Source organism: Oryza brachyantha, chromosome 11 (assembly GCF_000231095.2).
Source record: "Oryza brachyantha chromosome 11, ObraRS2, whole genome shotgun sequence".
In the NCBI taxonomy this organism is placed as follows: Eukaryota; Viridiplantae; Streptophyta; class Magnoliopsida; order Poales; family Poaceae; genus Oryza; species Oryza brachyantha.
The window spans coordinates 7,314,951-7,334,271 of NC_023173.2; the positions used below are offsets into that span (position 1 = coordinate 7,314,951).

At 44.7% G+C, this 19,321-nt stretch overlaps 1 protein-coding gene across 1 annotated transcript in view; it reads right to left on the reverse strand.

Moving 5' to 3' along the window:
• Positions 1-609: 609 nt before the first annotated feature.
• Positions 610-19,321, reverse strand: part of LOC102721590 (flavonoid O-methyltransferase-like protein Os11g0303600) — a 96,320-nt gene continuing 77,608 nt past the window's right edge. Inside the window, 4 exon segments of the mRNA XM_040528912.1 lie at positions 610-649; positions 651-703; positions 705-908; positions 1,555-1,698. Coding sequence (XP_040384846.1) covers positions 610-649; positions 651-703; positions 705-908; positions 1,555-1,698 — 441 coding nt within the window.

Genomic DNA, 19,321 nt, shown 5'->3' on the forward strand with positions numbered 1-19,321 from the left:
AAGTACTATAAAATTGGTCATGGGGTGGAAAATTTTCGTGTAAAAATGAGACTGGTGAAATCTCTGTTTGTAATTTTGTTCCTCCTTGGTTTTTCCCCATGTTTGTTGTTTGGGTTAATTGGATACGTGCCATTACAAATTTGACGGTTTTGAAAAACACCATTACTGTTTCCACTGATCCACCTATTTCCACTGATCAGATCTCCAAAAGACAGTTCTACAGATCTTCACAGCCAAGCTTAGACATCTCAGCTCCACATGAAACTTCACCACATGAAAAGTAACAACTAACCACCCCATTCGTTTATTCACATTGATAATCACGAACAGAACAAAAGGAAATAAGCAAGTTCGTAGCTATAAATTATCCAAAGCTAATTTAATAGTCAATTTATAGAATAATCATATACTACATAATTAATATCCGGTCCCATCTATCATACACACATGTGTCTTAGAGTCCGTGCTATAACTGACTATAAATCTATAGTCCACTGCTATTCTCTCTCATCTCTTATCATCTTAAAGTATACTTATAGCTAGTTTATAGCCTGCTATTATACCTGTTCTTACGGTGCACATAACTAAGAGTCCGGGGTACTGCAAGTGCTACGGGTAGACCTCAAAGACGCAGCGAGGTCCCAACTTCGATCTTGTAGTCGCTGAAGCCTGCTCTGGTGAAGATGGAGAGCCAGTCGTCCTCGATCGTCTCGATCCCGTCCTTTGGTCACCAGCATGACGGCGACGTCCATCAGGAGCTGCGACTCCAGCATGGGGCCGCCTGACGCAGAGCCGACTACTATGTCGATGATGATCACCTTCCCTCCTCCTCCCCGTGCCGGGATAGCTCTCCTGCATTGAGCTAGGATCCTCACGCAGTCCTCGTCGCTCCAATGGTGCAGCATAAGCTACCATACATAAAATTCATTCCCATATGTAGTATATGGTTAGATATTATGTCGTTATAATCTATTTCCTTTGTTTCGTTATAAGATTTTCTGGTTTTGTTTAGATTCATTATGTGTTAATGAATCTATACATATATATAAAACGAGGCCACCTATTAGTCAACCGTTTGAAAAAACTAAATCCATCATTCGATTTCGTGAGACGTTAGATTAAAATTGAACTGCAACAAAGGAAACCAAACAAGTTAGCATGTGAGTAACTAGCCCAAATCTTCAGGCAAATCTAATGGACAACAAATTCGATTGATAGATTAAAAATTTTCAAATGACTGAAAAATAGCAAACATGATATGAAACATATACATTAATATATAGATGGATCTAGATAAACTTAGAAAGTCTCATCATACCGGACAGAGGGAGTAGAAAATAGTGCCCAAAACTGTATACAAGGTATTAAATAAGGTCAACATTACATATATTGTTTTTGCTATTTGAAATTACTCTCTAATGATATCTATTTGACCATGGTAAAATGTCTCTATTTAATTGGAAGCACTTTTTTAGCACCACCCGTTGCTTCCATGTTATCTACACGGGTGGATATTCACCCATGTGCTAAAAATTGTTTCCCCTATTCAATTACCTTGAGCATCACAGCTTGACCCGGTGGGATGAACTCGAACATGTTACCTGCCACGTACACAACCCCATCGGCCTAGACGATGTCGATCACCCGAGGAAGGTCAACCACGATGCACTTGATGCGCGGAAAAGCCCTAATGATGGCCTTCGCCGCCGCCGCAGTCCGTCAGGGACTCGACGCCGGCGAACACGTCGCCGCCGCACTCCCGGAGGACGGCGGCGAACCCTGAGCCGTCGTACACCTCAAGGCCTTCGTGGAAGAGCACAGCGGAGTCCGGGTCCAGCTCCCCCATGCCTTCCAGAGGGGTCACGCCGTGCTTGTGCTCGAACGGCGACGGCGGCAGCGCCGACGACGAGGGAAGTCCTCCCTGAACCAGTCGGTGAGCTCCGCCACCGTGTCGACGCAGTACCCCGAGGACGCGGTGAGCACGTACGGCACCTGGCTGAGGTGGCCGTCGACGACGGCCCCTGTTGAAAATAGTCCCACATTGAAAGATTAGGGGAGTGGCACTAACTTAAAAAGGGGAGGAGTCCCTCACCTCATAGGCTAGCTTTTGGGTGTAGAAAGGCTTTCTCTCGGTTGGGCCGACGTCTTTCGGTTTTGGGCTAACAAGTGGTATCAGAGCTGGCCCCGTAATCTCTCTAATGTGCATGCACACTCATGTGGTGTAAACCCAAAGCCCAATGGATCACGGGTATGAGGACCATATGTGCCTATATTGTTGGGCCGGTTAGTGGACCGTGGGTGTGAGGCCCGTATGTACTCGTGTGTGGAGCCGGTCAGGGCTAAGGGGCACCAATGTGTGACGGGGAGATTGTTGGAAATAGTCCAACATTGAAAGATTAGGAGGAGTGACACCAACTTAAAAAGGGGAAAAATCCCTGACCTCATGGGCTAACTTTTGAGGTGTAGAAAGGCTTCCTCCTGGTTAGGCCGACGTCTGCTGGTTTTGGACCAACAGCCCCGGCAGGGCCACGGCCATCCATCAAGGAGCTAGGACATCGGGGTGAGACGGTACGTTCCCCCCGCCGCGTCATCGCCGTAGTCGAAGGCAAAGATGCCCGAGCAGACTAGCAGCCGCATGAGGCGGTGGAGGAACGGGAACTTAGCCGGGGGGAGGGATAGTGCGGCGACCAGGTCGGGCAGCGAGGCGGCGCCGCCGCGGTGGTGGATGGCGGTGGGGACGCCGAGAGGTGATGGTGCACCGGAGACCCAGGGACGTGAGGAAGGAGAGGGTGTGGCGCCAGAGGTCGGCCTGCGCCTCCAGCATCTCGTCGTTGGTGGGAGGGGGCACCAACAAGCTGCTAGGACGAGCCTCGTCGGATGCTGCCATGCATGGCTACGAATAAAGCCCGGTTCCCCTAGTATGAATGATCGATGGTGGTTCATTACTGTCCATCTGACTCTGGCCAGTGTTACAAGTGATGCTCCCTTCACCTTTTGAATAGTAACATGATCTGTGCAAGGCTGCCTTGTTTTGCTAGATGGAGATGAGATGAAAGATTTTCTGACTTTTGTGATACATATTTATTGATAGGGTCTGCAACGATCAAATCCGGTCACTAGCGTTGAATGATAATATGAAGATATGCACGCAAGTGAAAAATCTCATATATGCCCTCGTCCTACAGCCCCCATGCATTCCGCATATGTTTGACAGAAGAAAAAAAATCAAACGTTTGATCAATAGCAAGAGTGTTAATGATATAAACGTTAGAATTAACTGATACTAAATTACAAATCTATTTTAAAAAATATGAATGATGAACTTCCATATATACAATCTTTTTTTTAAAAAATACGCATCGTTTATTAGTTTAGGAAGCACACGTGTAAAATCCGACGAAAAATCTAGCTAAATTGATATGACTCAAGACGAGTTTTGTTTAGTTTTGGACACGACGTCTTTTGAAAAGATTATGTAAGTGTTATTTATTTCACTGCAGACTGGTTTTTTCATTTAAAGACTATTCATATTACTGTGTATCGATCTGGATTAAATTTTGAAATAAGATGACTAAGTATCAAAGTCATCCGTACCATTTATATTTAAAAATATTGGGAGTGTGGTGTTTATGGCGATGAGACTAATGTCACTCGCGCAACGAAATAAAAGAATTGGCGATGGCAGCACATCACCACTTGGGATAAGACTTGAGAATTGACCAATGAAGACTGGTGTACATGTAGACTCTTCAATGAAGTTTAGGATGCAGGGGGAGTGGGTGTCCCGTACCGGTAATCGTGCATGTTGGCTGCAAGGGAGGGAGAAGCATAAAATCCCATTGCAACGGTGCTTCATAATATACCACCAGACCGACAAGCTGTTGGCTGCTAATTCCAAATTAGAAGAATTAGCATAAATAACCACCAACGCAGCAAAACGCAACACCAACGTTCAGGGTTCAATTTCTTAGTCCCCAATGCAAGATTGCACAACTAAGGTAAACATCTACTATGTATATTTATTAAAACATCATTCAGTCTTAATCTGCAATGCGTCACTAGTTCATGCTGCTGTTTAGTCTCCAAACAAACCACCTAGATTGCAAATGATCCAGCAGCACCCTTAAGTTCTCCCAGTCACTGCACCAAATGAGTAATTTTCTATTAATATAAGGCAACTAGATCGACGCAGAATGAATCTATATGATCCTAGTACATAGGGAGCATAGATATGTATGATCTCAGTTTCATATGATACTAGTTGAATGCATGTGATTTGCAAAGGATAAAAAACATATTATGTTATTCCTAGAATAAATAGAAAAATATTTTTCATGAAATATGTAACCATCTTTGTTATATAGGAAATATCTATATCAATTTGATTATACGTGGATATCAATCTAGATTTGATTGATTTTTAATATTACGAAATTAAGGGTGTAAATTGTAAAAACATAATGGCGTAGGTGTGGTGGCAGATTTACTACCACCACCACCAAAGGTTTTTATAGTAGTAAAGATATATTCATCACTTACATACATATGTGATGTTGGACTATATAAGATATATCTTCATCACTTACACATTGACCACAATTTTGGTAAGCTATGCCAATTCAATTATTTCCATACATAGAAAAGGGTCAACCTGCCTACATACAAGTTGTATGTATGGCAGGTTATGAGGCCACGATCAAAAGATAACTGAACTGTGAGAGCACACATACAGAGGGGATGGTACAATGTAATTTCCAATTAGGCATCAATCACATAACCCAAAAATGTAATCAACCAACTTGCTAAGCCAAAAGAAAGTGTTTTGATCACTAACAAGGTTAATCAAGAAAATCCATATTTATTGAAATATACGAGCAGATAGATGATAGTGCAAACATACACAACTTTTAATAATGGATAACAAGTAGGAAAACAGGTTCTATAGCAGTATATACTGAATTTCAAATTCACTCAAATCTGATTGGAAGTAGGTTAAATTAAGGTAAATTTTTGTCTACACTGGAGACTGAAAAGAGTGAGGTTTTGTCCGAAAGAGATCTCACTCATCAGTTTCGAATTTCAGGCAAATTTGTTCCTATAACATGACAAAATTAGCTGGCAGACTCATGTAGTTGGATATAGTACTAGGGAGGTAGGTGACTCCGGTTTCAGTGCCGAACTCAGCGACATCTAGCAGCACGGTGTTCCTCATGTGAAGAGCGAGAGCCCAAGCCTTGGGGAGGAAGCACTTTGGGCTGGCCATGAGGTACACGACATCATCATCTTCACCGTTCAGGCTTGGAGTGGGTTGAGACACCCAGAACTTGTGCAGAGGCAGCACCTGATCCACCATCGCAAGAGGGTTTACGGTGCAGCAAGCCGGATGCAATGAGCTTCGAGCGGACGGCGTCACCGATCTTGATGTTAGAAGCGCGGACCGTGAATTCCTCATGCCAGTCCTCGAAATGGCCGGCCATGGCGGTGTTGATCCATGTCGTGACGGTCCAGTCGTACGTGGACGGCGAACCCCGGATGTGTTGGGTAATACATCTCTAGAAAGTACTAGCTAACTTTCTATCTCTCATCCTTTCTTGAAGCACAAAAGTCAAAGATAGTACACTGTCATATCTACTCTAGTCATGACAGGACGAAACACATTGCTGTCAAGTATCATTGCATCGAGAAGCAGTGGGTCCCCGAGAGGTTAAATTAGAATTTGCGGGGGTGCCAGACGCCGGGGCAGTGCAGCAGCACGTTGGATGGCCGCGGCGGCGGCGCCGGCAACAAGGACACGTGCATAGTCAGCTTCTCCCTCCCTTCGCCGAGGGCGGTTGTACTGTTGGCGCGGTGGCTGCCGGTGTAGACTCCGTTGTTCACAAGGATCCATCCTAGAGGGGAGGGGGAGGAGGAGGAGGAGGAGGAGGAAACTGTTTTAAGCATATGGGTAGTTGTCCATCTGTGTGCCTGTATGCCATTTAAATAGTTATCAAAAATATGAAAAAAATTGATATGATAGATTAATATGAGTTATATCACTCCATAAACATGTAAGTCTAAATTTAACTTTTAAAATTTGCAGCAAAAAAACAAAAATAAACTAAAACTAGTATACGCACATTCATAATTATTTTTGTTATTTTTGTTACCATACGTAGAAGTTGAATTTAACTTGCATGTTTGTGTAGTGATATAACTCATATTAATCCATCTTATCAATTTTTTTATATTGTTTATAACTATTTATATGACATGTAAACAAAGGTGAACATCTATCCGTGTGCTAAAAAACTGCATCCGGAGGAGGAGGATCCACCCTTCCTTTGCCGCCGCCGTCGCCTTGGCCGATGCTGATCACCGGCGGTGGTAGACATGGCAGAATCAATCTTTTCCTTAATTGATTTCGGCTACCGATGCAAGAGACGCTTCTTCTTCTTCTTATGGCGTATTGGCGTGGTGGCTACTCCTAGGAGGATTAGCGGAAGAAAGCAATTAGTAGAAAAATAATATTTTTTACTTTGTTAATTACTTGATTAACAGTATTTTGTAATTTTACTTTTTTAACAAAGATCACAATAAAGAGAGGATATTACCCTTCAAATAATTTCTACTATATCTAATATTGCTGGTAGTATAATTTAATTATGATCGTCCAATCAAAATAGATCAATGGCATGAATTAAATTCTACTACCAGTAAAATATACCGGAATCAATCTCTTCTGTAGCACATAGGTGTCACCTGTCAATAGAATTTATTTTCAACTTTATAATGTGATCTTAATTATCTAGCTACTCCTTGTGAAAGAAAGGCGTATTCTTGACATGAATGGGACGTCGTTTATGAAAGTCATGAAAAGTTATTTTTGTTGCAAGAGTTTAATACGGAGCAACTGATGTGTGATTACACGAATAAAAGATTATTGCTGTGCACTGAGCAAACATGCAGTGCAGCCATGACCAATGAACAGAGCAACAATCGAATACCCGTCAGATTAAGAGGCTATGTAGATGCATTTAAATTTAGTCCATACGAATTGCAGTGCAGCACACAAGAAGCGTCGTCTTCTTGCATGCCACCTCTCGCCGTCCAATGCCGCCGACCGGCGCAGGTGACACCAGCGGGCTATGCTGCCAAGGCCACGGCCGCTGCGCCGTCGTTGTCGTCGCGGCGCTGTCCGAAGCGCGACATGGCGCAGTCGGCGGCGAACAGGCCGGACGTGGCGAAGCTGTGGCCCCCTCCCATCGTCGGCATGGAGGCCCTGACGTCGAACTTGTTGACGTAGTCGGAGCGGTACGTCTGCCCGACGACACCGTGCACGTCGCCGGTGAGCGCGTCAAACTTGAACGCCAGGTCGAGGTGGGCGAGGCAGTCGTCGGCCGTCATGCCGTACCTGTGCACCCTCGAGTCCTCGGCGGTGATGGGCACGGCGTTGGTCCTGACCTTGAACTGGCCGTCGAGGACGACGAGCACGCCGTTGGCCGCCTTGGTGCGTGTCACGGACAGCGCCGGCAAGGCGGCCGAGGTCCAAGTGGCTTCCATCTCCTTGGGGAGCGGCACGGGCTCGCCGTCGAGGATGAGCTCGAGGCGGTCGACGTCGTCGTCCCACGTGGCCGTCTTCCTGGCGCCGACGTAGAGGCGGTGGCCGTCGAAGAGCACGGCGATGGCCTGGATCCACGTGAAGTCGCGCGACGACATGCCGTCGGCGCGGCGCTTGCCGATGAAGTGCGCGTTGATGTGGAGGTCGCGGTCGGAGACGAGGCAGAAGTCGGCGTCCTTGCGGCCGTGGAAGTAGAAGGCGTTGCCGTCGCCGCCGATGAACCGCGGGTCACCGCACGCCCCCGGCACGTTGCACACTGCATGCATGGAAACAGATCGACAGGATGAGCACTCAAGCTGATGGAACAGAGGAGGTGACGATCGAGGTGCAACAATGGCAGTAGCTAGCTGGCAACTCACCGCAGACGGGCTTGCATGATTCGCAGTCGACGTAGCAGGAGCTCGGGCAGGTGGCGGGGCACTCCATCATCCTGCCGGAGCAGTAAGGGTAGAGCTTACGGTTCTCCTGGCACTTCACCTTCATCGGCTTCTTCTTCTTCTTCTTCTCCTTCTCCGGCTCCGGCTCCCGCGTCTCTCCCTCCTCCGGCTTCCCTTTCTCCGGCTTCGGCTCCTTCTTCTCTTCCTCCTCCGGCTTCTTTTCTTCCTCTGGCTTCTGTGGCTCAGGCTTCTCCTCTTCAGCCGGCTTTGGCTCCGGCGTCTCCTTCTCCAGCTTACCTTTCTCCTCCGGCGAGCCTTTCCCTGGTTTAGGATCTGCCTGGGCAACGGCGACGGTGACGACGGCGAGCAGGAGGAGTGCCGCCAGGGCAAGCACTCTCAGCCTCGGCGCCATCACGCTGCCACTGCACCCTGATCACCTGAAGCTACCTTTGCTAATAATTTGACAGTTACTAGCTGCGAACTTCCAAGTGCCAACGAACTGACGCTTGCTGTGATGTGAGGATGCATTGCATGCATGGTTGCGAGGGGATTTAGAGGAGATCGATCGCGTTGGTTGATTCACATGGCTATGCATGGCCACATGCGATGACGTACCTGACGATCCAGTTGCGATCGATATGCCATGCTTTCCCAGCACGTCAGATCAATCGTACTCCGTATTAGCTTTGCATGAAGCGGCAAAATCATTTCGTCTCTCTCTTTTTTGCGTGCATGCATGCATATGCACGAATCACGAACCCCTTTCCAGTTATTCGAAGTGTCTTCACAGGATTTCCGGGTCAGCTCGACCCATCGCTGCATGATCGATCGCTAAATTAGGTCATTGTATTGGCTAATTAATATTTGTGTTGGCATATATATATATGGCTAATGAATAATTATAGTAATTAAGCTAGGTTCATTCAAGCTAGCTAATCAATGTATCGCCACGTCTCACGTGTAACTAATCCGTCAAAAAAAAAATATGCATGTGCAGATGTGCTTTAGCAATCTAGCTATGGAACGAAGCAATCACAATGTGTCACCGGCCGTGCATGGTTAATCACATTTTCAAAGTATAAGATCCCACACATACATACACACACACACATATTTATATATGTACATATATAGCTAGATTAAGAATATTGTTTGTTCGTTTAGTGGGCCCAAATTAAGGTCAAACACTCAGATGTTAGCTGTTGCTTGGCAAGATCGAAAAGGATGCAAGGAATGGAGTAGTGTCGACAATATATTGCTGTGATTGATCTCTTGACAATGAGCTTGCAGTTGGACTGTATATTTTAGGACTTACAAGAACATACTGCGCACGAATCTTGACCAGTAATATCTTACTCTGTTACTGAATAAGTGCATGAGGCGCATGTCGTCCAGCACAGGGCAAAGCGTGCCTTAGCTACGTTCGCCATGAGCATGTTTCAGCATTTTTTTACTGTCTAGTGTACAAAAAGATGCTATGAAAAATTAAATCAGTCAAATTATGGGTTACCTTTCGGGCCAAGTAATGGAGGGTGGAGCCTACTCCGATGCACTGGTTAGTCCTCAGGCCAGGCTAGGTCATATGGTCAACCTTGGCTTTGAGTACTATATATTGTTTTGGGATTTGCTAGTTCTCAGGACACCTGTTCTTCCCCAGCCTTTGGATTGAAGTCCAATGGTTTGAAACTTCGCTGGAGAAGAGTAGGGATCATGGGAGGGAGGGAGGAGGGAGCACTCGCATGTGATGATAACTTTTTGGTGGTGCAGTATAGATGATGCACTCCTCTTCTTTGGTGACAACATGGCTCTCGCCCACTAAGGCACTAGGATTAGATTTTAGGTTTTTGAGTGCCGTTCGGATTATGAGGGTTACGGAGGAGGGAAGGGGGAGGTTTCTCGGGCTTAGAGGGACGGTCTTGGGTGACAGTTGGATCGGTAGTTAACTACGATCGATGATAGGTGGTGGTGAGCTAGCAGAAGTGCTACATGAGCCACACGGATGGTCGCCCGTGGTGGGCAAGGTGAAGCATGGCAGCGGATCTGGTGGCTCTATATCCGGAAAAGGTGAGGCAAGGCAAGGGCACCTTGCTGATGTCGAGACGTGTCACACACGAAGGCCTGAGAGTCATTCTTAGACAGCTCCAGTGCAGGACCTAAATTCTTAGAAGGTGCGTGGGCATGCCAGTCAGTTTGATCCTGCAAGTGACAAGATAGATAGTAAAGCAAGCCGATCGGCTATCGACCCGATAGGTAATGAAAGATCCAGCCGATAGGATGAACGATCGGCTGTAAAAAGCTTGGATCGGCCAGAAACTTGATATAAATATACTTAAATTAAATATTAGACCAACGTAATCCACCAAGTTACTTATTAATCTTAGTCGATCGGACGATCCCCTGTAACCAGATCGAACCAAACATACATAGATCGGACTTAACCAAAATAGTATGCAGTCGAGCACGATATAATTATAGGAAACATGAAGATCGATAAGGCTAATAAATAAACTAATGAATTACTTAGAAATAATAATGAATCATGTGTTACGATCGCCTAAACCTAACTTGCATGTAATTCTCATAAGCCGATGTAACATAAATAACTGCTGATCTAACTAAATCAAGCCGATTGGTATAAAAATAATACTGTAAGACAATTGGCTGCTTTGTTGATGTAGATACAATGAACATGTAGATCGGCAAATATCATCGGCTATAGATGGCGGACAAACGACCAAGATCTATAAAATATCTAGCCTAGATTACTAAAAATAATCATAGAAGATCGGACCTAACCGAGACAATTCAAGAATATGCCTAGCAATATCAAGATAGATACTACTTAGATCTAGATTGTTGTCAAGCCAATGAGCCGATGACTGATAATTTATCGGCTGGTACTCTAATAAAACAATGACCAAAATACATCAATCTGATATAAACCATATGATAAACGCAATCTACTAGATCGGACCGAACCGAGACAGTACTAGATTGAATATGTCAAATATCAAACCACCCCGCCCAAATTTGTCGACCAGATCAACCTAAGATACAGAAGTAACTCAAGTTGAAACTGATACTGTCGACGATTTGGATGTCGGCAATATATATGGGGTGGCTAGCGAGACGTAAAGATCGATGGTTAGGATGAAGACACAAGGTTACCCAGGTTCAGGCTCTTGACTAACGAGATAATTCCCTACTCCTGCTTGGCGATTGTATTTGATTGAGGGTAGATCAACTAGAAGGTAGCTGATCTGAATGTGTCGTCTGTTTGCCCATCCCCATGATGGGTGCCCCTATCTCGCTTATATAGTGGGGGATAGGGCTTACAGATAGAGTCCTAATCTGATGACACTAAGATCTATGCTAATTCGGTTACAACTCGGATCCGGTACATGCGACATGCAATCCTATAGCAACCAAACTCCGGTTGATACCATACAGATATAATCTCTTTCCTATTCGGTACCCCTACGACTGTATATATACATGTAGTCTACGGATACCCCTAGCACAGGTATTCCATAGCAGCCCCCGGAGTCGTACATAGCTGCACAAATCATCCGTGTAGATTATTGATCATCAGGCGTATCTTCACACAGTATGCTTGACGTTATCCGAGTGCTTCCTAAGCGCTCCCCGAGTGCTTCCCGAGTGATCCCGAGTACTCTATGATGATTGTAGAGGCTATGAATGGCTCCGAATGGAAGAAAGGAATTGGTGCATCGAAGATGCACCTATTAGTTGTAGCCTCCGACTCTATGCTTAAATGCGTAATAATTAAACATTGAGTCTTTTTGAGACTATATAAAAAAGACATAGATGCATGGGAGATGCACCTAATAGGTGTAGCCCCCGACTCTATGCTTAAATGCGTAACAATTAAACATACAGTCTTTTATGGACTGTTACCCAAGAGATGTTCTCGAACTTTCGAATTTTCTGACTCGAGCAACACTGTTTGCTTCCGGACCTGAGTGGTACCTAGCTCTGGTTGCTCTCTCCGAGCGATTTGAACCCGAGTGGTTTGGAGATGGTTTTTGTGCCGTGTCTCCCCAAACATGTAATTTATAATTACATTGTGCCAGTAGGGTAGGTTATGCAGTACTGCCAAACTGTTACAGCCGGGTAGTTAGTACCAAGTATATTCGGGTTTACTCAAAGTTTAGGCACAGGCTGAAAAGCACAATTAACTGTCATGGGCGATATTAAGTGTCATGGGCGATATCAAATAGTGCCTGTGTAAAAACAGTTATAGCCTCATTATATGGGCCGTTCATTCCCGAAATGTGAGAAATCACAAATTTTATGTCACCATTTGGGCGAACCATAAACTCGCATCGTTCTCTTCAACACGGTATCAACTATGCCAGCACCAAGTTTTACGCATCGGTCCGCTAAGCCCATGGAGGGACATAGTAACACTTAGTTGATTTTGGAGATTTAGAGCCGTTGAACTGTTTTAGTTCGGTAAGTTTGGAGATTTGGTGCGATAGAGCACTCCTGGCGTAGTAGCCGATATCGAGGCCCGACTTAAAGTAGATGAGGCTACTCGAGACCGGTTTGCTTCTGCAGCCTTCGCGATCTTCGGGTCGTTCGAGACCATGGCGACCAGCTTCAACTCCATGCCACCCAATAAAATCCTTGACGGGCTTTAAAGAGGTACCTGGGCGTGTGGCCGGGGAGGTAAGGGACATGGCGATGATTGCAGCTCGTCAGGCCTTCACCATAATGATGTCCCTTTACCCCTGGGTAGTCATTTTAGCCACCGCCGAAGATTTCATAACCAATTGCAACTCGGAGAAGATGTTGGCACTAATGGAGGAGGCTGAGGCCAGTGCCGACTCCATAGTTCGGGCCCTTGACCTGCAAATAGGAAATATAGCCATTAGCAGTAACATGTCTTTTGTAAGACGTTTATTTGTCTGTAATGTAAATTGTTTTGCTATTGCTTTAAGTCTTTATTCTGATTTAGATCCCACGATCTGAAATGAGCTGTGTAAACTTGTGTTCAGTACCCATCCCGACAGCCCCCGAGTAGATTTAGCTAGCGCGGAGCATAGCGTATTACTCGGTTTGGTTCAGTAAGTAGGGTGTAGTAGCGAAGTTTGTTTGGCTTTATTCAGATATTGATCTCATGATCAAAAAAGAACTTTTAAACAATAGACTTTTAAAAGAACCGTATGACGTGATACAGTGTAGCCCCCCGACTAGCTTGCTCAGGGTGAAAACCACTCGGCGTGGGTAGTCGAAGGATGGAGAAAGGGGAAACCTTTATAGAAAAAGTACTAAGTATGAAAGGGACTTAGCTATTCAATACCCCATAAGTCACCACTTGATGGTGATGACGACGGTCGACGTACGAATGCGATCACGATTCGGTGGTGAAGATCCTGATGTCGAAAAGAGATGTGGCCAACGTGGTAAATAGATTACCACCCAGCGGCGATGAAGTTGATGCGTCCAACATGGTGGCGATGCAAGCATACGGTGGTGTGGTGATGGGATCATCACTCGGCAAGGTTGAAGTTGATGAAGAACCTACGACCTTCTGTTAGAAACTAGGGTCATTGGTGACTACTCGTTTCATCTTGACCACTCGGCAGACTTCAATTATGCTTGGTGTTAATCTGTTTGATAGTAGTCTTTTACTGTTGTATGTTTCTTAGTCGTGAGATGAGTTGGCTTCGCGGCGTGTGCCCATCCCAACAACCCCGGGCAGACTTAGCCAACGTGGAGCATAGCGTCGTTTACCCGGTTCGGTACAGTGAGTAGGGTGTAGCCACGAAGTCGTATAACCACATCCAGACGTTGATCCAGTAACAGATGAAGAGCTAATGAGCAGTAGATTTAATTATCCTGGTTCAAGTTGTCCGAGTCATCGTGCCGATCGGGATGAGATGCATAGACTGCATCTGCTGATGCGGCATAGGAGTTAGCCATGTCAAAGAGATTCTTGACTGTAGTTGGCTCTTTGCGAATGAATTTCGCGATAAATTGCTCATCTTTCATGCCTTTGCGAAAGGCGGCGATGACCACGTCATCCTTGAGGTCGGGGATGGAATTGCAAACCTCAGAGAACCGTTTGATGTAGGGTCGTAGAGATTCGTTCTTCCTCTGTTGGACCTGGTATAGGTCATATTGGGGTCGTGGCCTATCGTAAGTGCCCTGGAAGTTGGCTATGAACCAATTACGAAGTTCTGCCCAGGAACAATAGACTGTTTGGGGAGCCCTAACAACCAACGTCTAGCCGAGTTATCCAAAGTGACCGGTAGATAATTGACCATTGCCTTGGTGTCACCGCAGGCTGCTCGGATAGCCATGGTGTACACTGTTAGCTAAGCCTTGGGGTCGGTGGAGCTGTCATACTTCTTGACACCAGTCGGCCAAGTAAGCTGGCTCAAGTTTTTGGTGAAGGCCGCTACACCGTCGACCATGTCGGTGTCTGAGCTCTCGGGTCACCGATACCTATACCCGGCTATGGCTTCGATGTTCGCGGTCCCGACGACGACCTTCCTAGCGGGGTTGACGTTGGTGTTCGATCTTTCGGCGGAGATTGAAGCTAAATTCCTGGTAGATACGGTTCTTCTCAGCCTCAAGGTCTTGGCGTTGTTTATCCAATCGGTGGATTTCATCATTGAGGCGGCGTCGCTTACTGGCTATGTCTTTCCTCTGCTCAGTGTCAGGAGATGCTCGGCGCAATCTGTTATCAGTTAGTGGCTGAGATCCGGAAGGTCGTTTGGAAACGTGCGATCTAGATCGGGGTGACGTAGTCGACTGAGCCTCCGACCGTACCGGTGGTGTTCCTGAGTTGCGTTGCAACGAGTGTTAGATCGCAGTTGTTGTCATCATTGCCTTCATCTTGTTGATGGTTTCAACCATCGGTAGGTCTTGCTGAGGTAGCTACTGAACGACGTCACCGAGTAGATCCACCGCCGCTTGGAGGTTTTTTTGAGGGGTCTTAAAAACTGCATGCCCCTCAACCTGAGTGTAGACTAGATCACGCTGCACTTTGCGTGGGTGGCTCCCTACATGTTCATGAGGTTGATTCTCTTGTTGGCGTCTGGCTTTGTCTTCAAGTTGATGGCGTTCGTCTTCCTGCCGTCGTTCTCTGGCCAGCTTGGCTGCTTGCTTCTCTTGGTGCTCCTTCTCAGCCTCGTTCGTTGTTGCTCCAGTGATGGTGAAGACCACTCTAGGGGGAATGAAGCTTCCTAAGCTGCTGTATGTGTCTGATGCAGCGAGTTGAGTAGTCGGTTTTGAATAGACCTCGATCCCGAGCGGCGGAGGTGCTGACTCAAGAGACGGCAGCTCGTTATGGTGAGATCTAGATTGGATCTCATCTCGAAACAGCGTCGAGTTGTTTGGTTCAAAGCGGCACATCTCCTCCTCTAGCCCAGATGAATCTGGACACGTGTAGGAGAGCACACAACCCTGATCGGTGAGGAATCTGATGCCACCAAACTTGAAGGTTTGCCCTGGGACAAACTTTGTCTTCATTGATCTCGTCGAAGACCTCGAAGTAGCTTCCCCTACCTAGCGCACCAACTGCCGATGATTTGGATGTCGACAATATATATGGGGTCGCTAGCTAGGTGTAAAGATCGATGGTTAGGATGAAGACACAGGGTTACCCAGGTTCAGGCTCTCGACTAACGAGATAATACCCGGCGATTGTATTTGATTGTGGGTAGATCAACTAGAAGGTAGCCGATCTGAATATGCCGTCCATCTGGCCGTCCGCATGAGGGGTGCCCCTATCTCCCTTATATAGTGGGGAATAGGGCTTACAGATAGTCCTAATCTGATGAGACTAATATCTATCCTAATTCGGTTACAACTCGGATCTGGTACATGCGACATGCAATCCTACACTAATCAAACTCCGGTTGATATCATACAGATATAACCTCCTTCCTATTCGATACCCTACGACTGTATGTATACATATAATCTACGGATACCCTAGTACAGGTATTCCATAGATACGATAACTAGTAATCGTACAACCAAATTAGTAGATCGGACTGAACCGAGACAGTCATAATCTAGCCGATATGATTACCGTGGTCCGGTGAAACGTAGGACTTACCCCTCCGCCGGAGATCGAAGCGATGCAGCCCCGCGTCAGGTGCCAGGTTCCGTCGGAGTTGAAACCTCGATGAAGAGGGTGGCGATGCGCCGAGACTAATTGATCTATTGATGATGTAGATAATTTACAATGACCCCGGGCATACATATTTATACCCTCGGGTGGATTCTAGTCCATGTTGGACACGACTCGTAATAGATAAAAAGATATAACAAACTCTATCTCTAACACGGCATGGTTTCTAATAGATAACAGAAAACAAACAAGTCCCGATCGGACTCTAACTCCTTGAGAGATAAAGAAAAAACAATCTAAACTAACTCTAATTAATAGATAAAATTATGCCGCCATGCCTTGGTCTTCACGATTCCCTGTTGAATTCGAACTCCTTCGGATAAAATTTCTATCGGCGATTGCACCTTTCCTTATCCGAATCCAATACGAAAATTTATCAAATTTCTGTGTTACCACACCTTTCCCCTCTGATCTTTGAGAGGACTTGAGGGGAGAGTGGCGGCGGAAGAGCAAGGAGGTTGGCCAGCAAGCCTTGCCGATGTCATTTGTAGGTTACTGTATTGGTGAGGATAGGTGGCGATGCGCTAGAGCAGAGTGGAGGTAGGTGTGGTGACCAAGTTCGATCTCGAGCTTGATCTGGCATGCGGCTAGTGTGGATAGGGAGAGGAGATGGATAATATACCTCGTAATTTATAGCAACACCGTTGATGTTTTACACTGATAGTAATATTGTCTATGGTACATAGAATCTAAACCTCGATGGGTGTGGAAGACTAGGATTCACATAGCTCAAGCCCTCAATTTGGGGCAATACCATACTTCTTCTCTAGTGAATTGTATCCCGTCGATTGTATTGATGATGTTGTGTTGCTATGTTTGGCTATGCCCATGAGGGCCTCCTTGTCTCCCCTTATATACCGAGGGATGGGATTATAAAGTAGGAAATTGATTCACGTACAAATCTATTTTCTCAATTATATGTGTAGTAGTGTCGGACTAATTCTTTTGACTATTGCTGTCATTAGCAAGGCAATCCATCCACGAGTCTTACTGCACACTATTATTTACTCTGGCTATTCTAGTTTATCCTTTAGGACAGAAACAATTTTGATAATCAATTTAGATTTGTTTAAGATATAGTTTGATGCTACATCGATTTAGTCTGACCTATCAAGATTACTACTAGTAATTAGGTTATATATTATATAGATCTTGGATAATCATCAATTGGTTGTAGCCGACGATTCGTGCCAATCTGCATACTAATTGCCTCTATATCAGTAACATAACCAAATGCCTACTACAGTGGCTATATACTAATTAGTGATTGCTATCGGTCCACCTGTCTATCAACTGTTTGATATTATTCTATCTTCCTTGTCAATTGCAGAGGTCAAATTGACTGTCATATCCTGAACCCGATTTGATATTATCTACACCGGACTTAAGCAGATCTCCCAGACTTCCCCGTGTGCACGAATTTTCGCGTCAACACGGTCTTGATGGTAGCAGGAGTCTAACTACTCTTAGCTCGCCTAACCCAATAAACTGGCCACATGGTAGTCCAGTGATTTTAAGCCGATCTATATTTTATCTGGTGTCTTTGAGATATATTCATTTTCTGGTTTCCATGTTGTGTCTGTTCAAAGTATCTGTATTTTGTTCAAGTGCAGTAATAGTCGTATTATTAACAAGCCTTCCCACGCGACCCCCACGCCCCCGAGGCCGCGGCCCATGTGACAAAGAATCCAAGACAACCCGATCCACGACGATGCAACATGAATTTTTTATTATTAATTTTATTTTTAAAAATATTTACAGAAATATATTCATCTCGAGAAATTACAAAACTAATCTTCTTACGCATAAAACGTTTTATAGTAGGAGTGTAGGACGCACTAGATGATGTGGCAGATGATAAGTGGAACATGGGAGACGGCCGTTGGAGGGGTGCGTTTGTTGGCTTTAAGGGGCCACCTGTAAAAAAAACCGTCATTTTGCACGCGTCCCCCGGCTGCTAATAAAACACCCTACAAGATGGCTTTAAGGGGCCGCATGAGAAATTCCGCCATGTTTTCCCCACCACTCGTCGTCTGCAGCGTTACATACCACATCCAACCTGATGGCATTTTATACACCATACCCATCGGTTGGTCGCAGGGAGGTAAGTTTTGAATTTTTAAAATAGAATATATTTCTATGAATATTGTTAAAAATAAAATTAATAATAAAAACTCACAGTAGAGCACAGCTCTTTTTCTCTCTCTAAGCTCCTATGGTGCTGTGCATGGAGCAACACCGTTTTCTTGTTTGGTTTTGTGCTTGATTATTATTTTTTTGACTACTTAAAAAAGACAAACCATGTCAGAAGAAATAAACAAAAAAATATTCTCTTCTGCTCTAGATTGTTCTGTTCGGCATCTATCTAAATGACCTAACGTTGGCATCCTCAAATGCAACAACGCGATGCCACTTTTGACGCATGTAGCGGAGCAGCTACTACGAACGAACACGCTCTTATTTCTGAAATAGAGAAATTATCCAACATATGTACCTCAAAGTGATCCAATACTTTTTGCTGCATTGTTACCATCATATCAGATATGGACATCATGCAAACCGCGCTCTCCGTCAGGACATGGCTTCGGTATACCACGGTTTCCCTTACGAAATTGATCTAAATTTAAAAATTAAGAAAATTTGTGGAAAAAATATATGATGTAGAGATTGACTTGTAATGATGTTTGGTGAAAAAAATTGATGAAAAAACTAAATTTACGAATGAATAAAAATCCAATACTGAAAAATAATTGGGTAAAATAAAAAACGGTATTGTTCACACTTCATAGCACCTAGTTAAGTATGTATTTAATACATGACGCACCTATTTGAATGTTTGCAGCACTTAGTTGACTATGTAGTTGATACTTGATGCATGAGGCATTTTTTATTGCGTTAGTTATTTGTGATGTAGATAGCTAGTAATATTTTGGTGTAGCCTTTTTGTTAATTTCCAGTACCCAAACTAAGGTAAATTATATATGTAGTGATGTAGTCACATGTTTGTAAACATGTATTAGTTTTATACGTAATATTTGATTGTAACTATACTTGTGATGACAAAAATTATCAAGATTTTAGAAAAAGTCATGTTAAAATTTTCTTTTTTCACATATAACATGTCCTATATGTCACAAATATAGCTACGTACTAGTTTTCTATTTTTCTTTTATTTTT